General features: G+C 44.2%; 1 protein-coding gene across 1 annotated transcript in view; it reads right to left on the bottom strand.

Annotated features, from left to right (window-relative positions):
- Positions 1-1,004: 1,004 nt before the first annotated feature.
- The window catches only part of LOC308369952 (NACHT, LRR and PYD domains-containing protein 1 homolog), a gene marked incomplete at both ends in the record, with an annotated part of 122,720 nt that continues 114,048 nt past the window's right edge, over positions 1,005-9,676 (bottom strand). The window contains 4 exons of the mRNA XM_080844513.1: positions 1,005-1,245; positions 2,091-2,236; positions 3,265-4,273; positions 9,488-9,637. Coding sequence (XP_080700639.1) covers positions 1,005-1,245; positions 2,091-2,236; positions 3,265-4,273; positions 9,488-9,637 — 1,546 coding nt within the window. The remainder of the gene's footprint in view (positions 1,246-2,090; positions 2,237-3,264; positions 4,274-9,487; positions 9,638-9,676) is intronic.

Below are 9,676 nucleotides of genomic sequence, written 5' to 3'. Positions count from 1 at the left end.
TAACAAGTCTTGTGAATAATATTGTATGTCAAGATTTTATTTTCCCCATATGCTGGCCTTTATTTCTTTACTTTGTATATATATATTTTTTTTCCTTTTTTATTATTATTTATTTTCTTTTTATTAGGGTTGTGGGTTGGAGGGAGGGCTGATGGGAGGTTGGGGATTTTTTGGCTTTTGTTGTTTATGTTGTTTAAGTTGTTGTAAAATCACTTGAAGGATAACTCTATTACCTTTGTTATGTAATTGTCTGTACAACCCTAATGTGCCCTTCATTCAATAAATATATATTTAAAAGAAGCAAACACCGGAACTCCAAGAAGTGGTCAAACTAATTTGCAAGTTTTAGCCACTACACTTGGGAAATTAACTCCCTGGAAGTTTACAAGTTGTATATAGTTTATTTTACATTGTTGTCATCCTGCTCTTCCTGGTGTCCATAGTGCATCAGTTCCATCTCAGCAGCCCTGGAGGACCATCCAGCATTAACACCCCAGAGCTCAGCAGCCCTGGAGGACCATCCAGCATTAACCCCCCAGAGCTCAGCAACCCTGGAGGAACATCCAGCATTAACACCCCAGAGCTCAGCAACCCTGGAGGACCATCCAGCATTAACCCCCCAGATATTTGCCAATGTCCACCACCAGTAACAGCTTATTGTCATCCCTCGCTGACTAACCATGGTTACCACTGCAGCCCAGCACCAAACAGCCTCATCCAACCTCTCCACCTCTGAAGAACCTCTTGCAACCTCTTTTAAGGTTTTAAAACTGTTTAATGAACAGTAATGACTACCAATACCATTGATTTAGGAGTCCAGGCCAGATTTGACATACTTGTTTATTTATGGTTTAGTAATTGGATTACTTAACGAAACATTTTTAATCCATGTTCAATGTATTCATATATTTGTATTTTAATTAATTGTACATTACTACTGCGTGTTGCTGTGTCTGTTGGATAAAGTACTCTGCTTTTGATCAGACTTGACATTAACCTTGACATTAGCCTTCCAGATCATCCACCAGGCATGGGTCAGCCTCTTTTAGAACTTCGTAGAACACTTGCTGGGCTGTGACTCCTTTCCTTTGCATCATGGTGAGCAGAACACAGTTCTGTTCCACACTGGTGTGTTTGCTCATCACCTCCTCCCGCTCCTGGTCATTAATAACCATCCTCATCTGGAGTTGGCTTAGAACGGGGTTGAGGACACGGGGAAGACGACTCTCCAGGGCCACCTTGTGCCTACAGAAAAAAGCCTGTCCTGGATTGTGATGATTTAAAGGTGGCGAAAAAAACAAAAACATCAGTACTTAAAATTTCACACACCACATCCCCTTGTGTACTTACTAATCCTGAAACTGATATGATCACATCTGTTGAAGTGAAGAAAACCACAAACTAAACCACACACAAAAACTACCACTTGCCAAGGGCTCATCCATATCCATACCTCTTGGTTCACTCCGCATTCTCTTCTGGGGGGGCGCATCAAGCTGTGGGTTTACCAATAAGGTTGTTAACGTTCATGAAAAAGACACAAAGTCACATATTTATATCAATGGATTTTCTGAAAAAGCATTCATATAGGGATCAAACATATCGCAGTACATTTTCAATCAGATCTCATTAATGGATGGTCAGAGAAGCAGGCACAGTATTTGGAAGTGCACCACCACAGAGACTCCAGTGGGCGTTTCTCAAAGTCAAGGAAGGACCATTATGATGTCTAGGATCCAGAGAATTTTCAAGGCTGCAGTTAAAGTTTCCTCTGTGTTCTTAAAGCACCCAGAATCCTATGCGCACGTACCAGAGACCTTTTACAAAACAGTGGTGCGGAATTTGAAGGTGGGAACTTTTCAATGATGCACACCTGCACACTCACTAGACTGTTGTTGTTTGTTCTCTGAATGCTAGGAAGGAGTCTTTTGAAGGACCCGACTTGAAAGGACTCAAAAGGACCCATAATACAGAGGAAGAATCCTTGACTTTGAGAAACACCCAGGATCTGGAGGAAAGAGGAGCATAATTTGGCAGGATCTCTGAGATTATAGTAGACCCTGGCAGGCTGGGTGTCCTGCTGTTGTCACACTTTCCACAGATCCTCTACTAGGAGGCGCTGCTGTGCCTGAAGGATCCCGTAGAAGGCCAGTTTGCCCTTAGCTGTGTTCATGCTGTCATAAAGGACCCTCATTTTCTCTTCACTGGTTGGGGTAACTTTGATGTTAGAGTAGGTCTCCCGGACAATGACTCCCAGGGCAACACGTTCTCATTCCCAACTCGTCAAAATGTGAAGCTTGGTCAGTGCCCTATAGCGTCAAGAAGTGACGCTTTAGCTACCTTCTAGCGTCATTTTTCGACGCGCAAGTGTGTTTCATTAATTCCTATTAGACCGAAGTTGTCAAGTTCTCTAGCGTAATTTTTAGACGCAAGGGTGTCTGATTGACTCATATTAGACCGTAGCTGTCAAGTTAGCAACAACACAGTCCGGGAAACACAGTTAGGAAAATAAATATGCAACGTCCGGTTACACGTTCAAAAACAATAAAACGCGAACAAGACGCAGTGAATGGGACTGAATTAGGAAAATAAATATGCAACGTCCAAAACCGCGAACAAGACGCAGTGAATTAAGTCACTTCTTTTGCACTTCGATTGCACTGTACATCATAACGTTTTTATGTACATATATACAGTATATAATAGTAATTAAACATTACTGTTGACACAAACGAAATATAGGTCAGCTGGGCGCTGGCCACTGGCAAGGGACCTTACGCCCACTCCGTTTTAATCGTTAACATGGATCATCTAGATGACGTGTGTTGGTGTTTTGTTTGTTGGTGTTTTGAAATATGTTACTGCTGTTTTAGGTTGTACTTTTTGTTAAGTTTATATTTGAGCAATTCCCACATGTTATAAGAGTACATGAATTCTGTATATGGCAAGAAGAGAGATTCAGAGGATGTACATAGGATTTTCATTACATTAACAGTGTTTTGATGTAATTAACTGCACAAGGGTTGACTGTGTTAGCAAACCACATTTCATCATATATCATATGGAAGTCGGGCTGATTAATAGATGCGACGAAAAAGTTGATATGATATATGATGAAATGTGGTTTGCTAACACAGTCAACCCTTGTGCAGTTAATTACATCAAAACACTGTTAATAAGAAACATCCTTGCTTGCGAAAAATTACGCTAGAAGGTAGCCAAAGCGTCACTTCTTGACGCTATAGGGCACTGACCAGGCTTCACATTTTGACGAGTTGGGAATGAGAACGTGTTGCCCTGGGAGAGGAGCTCGTCAGCTATGGGCATCACATCTCTCACCCTGCTGATGAGCTCTGCCCTGTTCTGGTCCACAAAGGCAGCTGCCTCCTGGCTGCCGACCTGTCCTGGACTCCTGCTGGGCTGCCAGTAGTCGTTTTTGCGGATCTTGGCTCTCCAGATGGGCTCTGTGTGCTGAGAGCTAACAACCTCCATATCAAAGCCCTCCTCTGGCTGCTCCATGTAAACCTCACAGAAGTTAGCAGTGGAGAGCGGCCACAGGTTCATCTTCTCAGGGAGGATCTCCGACCGGCACGACGTCCTCACCTGGACACTGGCCTCCTGCCGGAGCGGGCCCACGGCGCCGGGTTTGCGGATCCTTACCCCCTCAAGCTTCTCCTCCTGGTGGATGTCCCGGATGAGAGCCGGGTCTTTGGGCACCAGGTAGGCGTGGAGAGTCAGGGGAGCGGGGCGGGTGCAGAAGAGCAGCAGCTCACAGTGGACTTTGGGAGAAAACAGATCCCTCAGGTAATACACCAGCCCAAACAGAGAGAAGGAGGGGTGGAGAAGCCTGGCATGGTGGCGGGTCAGCTCACACTCCTCCACACACACTCCGCTGTCCCGCCCATGCAGGACTCTCACACCATCACGCACAGACGCCTCACAACCCCCTAAACACAAGAAATGTGGCAGATGGATCTCCTCCAGCTCTCCTGACATGAGGCGGATGTCCATCAGAGGACCAGCTGGTCTGACTTGCATGTGGGCCAGCTCTTCAGCATAGACATGCCAATCTGTGAAGCTGTACTGCAGGGTGACTAGACCGGCACACGACCAGCGCAGACCAGACTCTGAGCACTCATAGCTCCCTGCAGGAGAGCTCAGGCTGTAGGTTGAGATGCTCTTCTCTGTAGAAACTTCAGTCTTCACCAGGACCCAGTGGCTGTTGTCTGGAACTTCAGCACAGGATTCACAGCTCCTCTGTGGGCCATCGCTGCTATAAGACACACACACAGAAACACAAATGAAAGGCAGAAAACCAGTGACTAGTTTTATCTTAGATTTCCAGGTTATTACCCTACACCAGTGTGAATCATTCCACAACGAGATGTTGAGGTCAATATCAAAATTTGCAATCCATTGAAGAGCAGAACAATCACAAAATAAAGTAAGAAAAATAAAACAGGTAAACCAGTAATGTGTGGAGTAAATGCTTGGAAATTGCTTAATCTCAACAATAGATGAGCTTCAAACGAGTGAAAGTAAGACAGTCTTCACTCACAGACACACACACAAACACACAAAGTAGGACACAGTCTACAAACATACAAACACAAACACACACAAACAAACAAACTCACAGTCTAGAGGCACAAGAGTTTTTCCCTACTGAAATGACAAAAACTGACAGCACTGGTTTCAAATGTATTCATCAGTTATGGCAACGACTCACTCGCTCTCACACACGCAAAGTCAAGGAACGTAACGAATTCCACGTTGAGATTCAGAAAACAGTTCAGAGTTTATTTGCAGATGATTGACAGCCAGCAACACACAGAACAGGATATCAGGATGCAGATACGTCACGACAGGGTAATGTTCGTCCTGAGCGGACTACTCTCAAGGCTCGAGGCACTGCCTAGAACTGATTAACTGGTTTACCGAACGCAGAAAGTAAAATGGAGAGGCAACCTCTGTATAAACAAACAATAAACTATAAACGGCGTTGCGGCAAACAAAACACGAGTCACACTCGGAGGGAGAAACGCTAAACATAAACAAGAATATAAACACTGAAACTAAGACCATGAACAAAACTGAGACTAACGAAGACGAAGATAAATCGAACAATCAGGCTGAGGGAATACGGAGACGTGTGCTATCCTGGAAGTGCGTAGTGTCACCAAAACAATACCCGACACTGGGTGCAAGGAGTGTGGGGTATATGAAAGGGCTGTGACAGGTGTGGGTGGTTAGTAATTACGTGAGTGCAAACGCGGTGCAGGTGATTGAGGATGCAGGTGATTGAGGATGCAGGTGTGAATGATTGGTCCTTACGTGACTGTGAACGTGGTGCAGGTGAGTGAGGCTAGAGAGTGGGACAGGTGTATAGGTTGTGTGATTGCGGACCGGAATGCAGCTGGTGCACGTGCAGTTTGAGAGAGCTAGTGAGCTGAAGGGGGTGTGGCCGGAGCATTGCTCCGCAGGGACGTGACACCAAACAGACATACAGTATATACCAATACACACATAGACACTGGGCCTCATTTATAAAACTTAGTTACGCACAGATTTGAAGAGTGTGAGATCAAATCCATGTCAAAGTATAGATTTATAAAAACCGTCTTAGGCGTGGAAAAGGACGTATCTCTACGTCTGGTTCTAGTTCTAATTCTAGTCTCACATGAATGTTCCGTTTTAATTTCACAAGTGTAAAACGTTTTGCTCAAACTATAGCCTATAAAAAGTATAATAGTGGCTTAGTTTTCAGTAGGAGATATGGCTGCATTGGGGTTGTTAGAGGATATTGCCAACTGCGCAACAAGGAGAGAAAGGGTTTTTTCATGATCGCGCAGACTTTTGACACAGGATGATGTATGGCTGAGAAGCAGGTACTGCTTGCGGAGAGCATTGTGCCCAAATGGCCTCTCGTCTACAGAGGCGCACCAGATGCAACCAGGCCATACACGTTCAGGTTTTGTCTGTTCTTGGATTCCTGGCTACAGGAACGTTCCGACAATAAATTGGAGACCAGTCGAGCAATCCCTGTCATCATTAAGCAGAATTTTGCCCGATGTTCTTCGCAGTATTATCCCTCTATATGCCCGCAATTTATTAGATTTCCATACAGGGCCCAGGAACAGCAAAATGTGAAAGAGCATTTCCTGCGTAAAACAGGGTTCCCAATGTATTCTCATCCAGACTGCGCACACTCAGACAGCCTAGGAAGCCCACTTCAATACAGCACATGCCCGTGCACGGTCGGTAGTGGAGCGCACCAAAGCCATGGTGCTGCTGCCGCAGATACGGCTTCTGGTGCTGCTCGTGCCTCAGGTGCGGCCGCTGGTGCTTCGGAGACGTGTCTACTGTCTACTACATGTCACATACTTTGCTTTTGCCATTACGCCAACTGACAGGCTTTCTAACAATGTTTTGGCCCGCATCTGCTCTTCCATCAGCAGGACGTCGATGTCAGCCTCACTTTAATTCTTCTGTTAAGATGTTTCTTTCATGCTTGCCATTGTCAGAGAGAGTTTGTGCATTGAGGATGCGCTCTGTTTGTGCATTGATAATATGCTAATTAGATTAAATAGGGGTTGTTGTGAGGGCGGAGATTCAGTTGCGCACAATACCACGACCATTTGTGATTTATAACCGAAGGATTGGCGTACACATGTTTTTTTTGTGTGTACGTTCATTTTCTGTGGATCTCACTTACGATCATTTCAGAAAATGTCTTACACAAAATGTAGAATGGTTTCTACGCAACTTTTTATAAATGAGGCCCATACAGACATACTGTATACTGTGAACTCCAAAACGTTCAGAGGGACACGACGAGCAGACAGTATACAGGTGCATCTCAATAAATTAGAATATCATCAAAAAGTTGATTTATTTCAGTAATTCTATTCAAAAAGTGAAACTCATTTTTTATATAGGTTCATTACACACAGACTGATATATTCCAAGTGATTATTTCTTTTTAATTTGATGATTATAACTGACAGCTAATGAAAACCCCAAATTCAGTATCTCAGAAAATTACAATATTACTGAAGACCAATAGAAAAAAGGATTTTTAACACAGAAATATTGGACTAGTGAAAAGTATGAACATGTACAGCACTCAATACTCGGTCTGGGCTCCCTTTGCATGAATTACTGCAGCAATGCGGCGTCGCATGATTGCAATCAGTCTCGGGCACTACTGAGGTGTTGTGGAAGACCAGGTTGCTCTGATAGTGGCCTTCAGCTCTTCTGCGTTGTTGGGTCTATTGTCTCGCATCTTCCTTTTCACAATACCCTATAGAATCTATGGGTTTTCGGACAGGCGAGTTTGCTGGCCAATCAAGCACAGGGATACCATGGTCCTTAAACCAGGTACTGGGACCTTTGGAAGCGGGTGCAGGCACCAAGTCCTGATGGAAAATGAAATCCGCATCTCCATAGGATGGTCAGCAGAGGGAAGCATGAAGTGCTTGACAGCTGTGCTGACCTTGGACCTGAGAAAACACAATGGACTAACACCAGCAAATGACATGGCACCCCAAACCATCATTCACTGTGGAAACTTTACACCGGACCTCAAGCAACTTGATGAAAGTAAATTTTGCATTTCATTTGGAAATCAAGGTCCCAGAGTCTGGAGGAAGAGAGGATAGGCACAGGATGAGAACTTTGGACCACTGACCAACTGTGCAGTCCTTTTTGTCCATAGCCCATGTGAGACGCCTCTGACGTCTCCGGTTCAAGAGTGGCTTGACACAGGAATGCGACAGTTGAAGCCCATGTCCTGGATACATCTGTGTGTGTAGGCTCTTGAACCACTGACTCCAGCTGCAGTCCACTCCTTGTGAATCTCCCTTGAATGGGCTTTGTTTCACAATCCTCTCAAGGCTGTGGTTATCCCTGTTGCTTGTGCACCTTTTTCTACCACATTTTTTCCTTCCATTCAACTTCCCATTAATGTGCTTGGATACAGCACTCTGTGAACAGCCAGCTTCTTTAGCAATGACCTTTTGTGTCTTACCCTCCTTGTGCAGGGTGTCAATGATCGTCTTCTGAACAACTGTCAAGTCAGCAGTCTTCCCCATGATTGTGTAGCCTACTGAACTAGACTGAGAGACCATTTAAAGGCTCAGGAAGCCTTGGCCGGTGTTTTGAGTTAATTAGATGATTAGAGTGTGACACCATGAGTCTTCAATATTGAACTTTTTCACAATATTCTAATTTTCTGAGATACTGAATTTTGGGTTTTCAATAGCTGTCAGTTACAATAATCAAAATTAAAAGAAATAAATACTTGAAATAGATCAGTCTGTGTGTACACAATCTATATAATATATGAGTTTCACTTTTTGAATAGAATTACTGAAATAAATCAACTTTTTGATGATATTCTAATTTATTGAGATGCACCTGTATATCCCTAACAGAAAAGACATAAGCCCACCGGCTTGCACACTGTTACCGGTTCCTTTCCCTCTTCAGCCCTGCTTCACACTGACTCTTTAAAAACCCCGGTCTATCTAATGGCTGCTCAGTGCCCAACTACTCTAACAATTAGCAGCTGAGCCTCCAATTAATGGATGGCCCGACCTCACTAGTCCCCAGACCACCTCCCAGGGTCCTAGAGCCTGCCCCGTATAGCCCGGTATATTACCTAGTGGGACACAAAGAGTAGCTTGGGGTACCACAATACACTCGCTCAAACACAGACATAAACACACACAAAAACACACATACACAGACAAATACACACACAAACAAACACATACAGACATACACACACACAGGCAAAGTAGAGTAACCTATTGCTCTCTCTGGGTGCCTCCTGAAGACTGTGTGGCGTGTGTGTGTGTGTGTGTGTGTGTGTGTGTGTGTGTGTGTGTGTGTGTGTCTTTCATGTCCTAAGTGATTGATTTAAGTAAGTGATTGATTTATTTGACATCAGTAGATTATTCTTCACTGTGTGTGTGTTTGTGTGTGTGTGTGTGTGTGTGTGTTGTATTATATTGTATTGTATTGTGAATGTTCTTGTAAGGGCAAATGTTACACCCAAGATACTGCGCTTAACTAGTGAACGTCGTTTGGCACTGCCGCCTGTGCAAGTACAGCAATCCAGACTATTCTCATTTTTAGTTCCACGTTGGTGGAACGAACTGCCTAGCACTACCAGAGCAGGGGTGTCCCTCTCTACCTTCAAGAAGCTCTTGAAGACCCAACTCTTCAGAGAGCACCTCCCTTCCTAACTGGCACCTTGGCTTAACTTGCACTTAAGCAGTGACAGTCCCGCACTTCTTTTTCTTTCTATGTAGTTTTCTATTTCTTAAAAAAGTAGTATTTATTGTTACACCAGGTTGTATTGCCCTTAGCTTGACTGTTCTCTCCCTTGTACGTCGCTTTGGACAAAAGTGTCTGCTAAATGACTAAATGTAAAATGTGTGTTTGTGTATGTACAGTATGTGCTGTTGACCCCAATACTCACTTGGGAGTGTGATTAGAGAGCGGCTGTGCTCCTGGATCCTGCTGGGTTTTGTCTGTGAGGTGCAGCTCTGCAGCATCTGAGGAGTGGGAGCTGCTAGTGGAGGCTGCTGCTGCTGCTGGACTCTTCCTTTTCCAGGTACAACCATCCGCACTAGAAGACAATTATTAATGTGTTCACAGTTATCAGTTT

The sequence above is a fragment of the Sprattus sprattus genome (assembly GCF_963457725.1).
Source record: "Sprattus sprattus genome assembly, chromosome: 9".
Classification (NCBI taxonomy): domain Eukaryota; kingdom Metazoa; phylum Chordata; class Actinopteri; order Clupeiformes; family Clupeidae; genus Sprattus; species Sprattus sprattus.
This window is presented reverse-complemented; position numbering and strand designations above follow the sequence as displayed.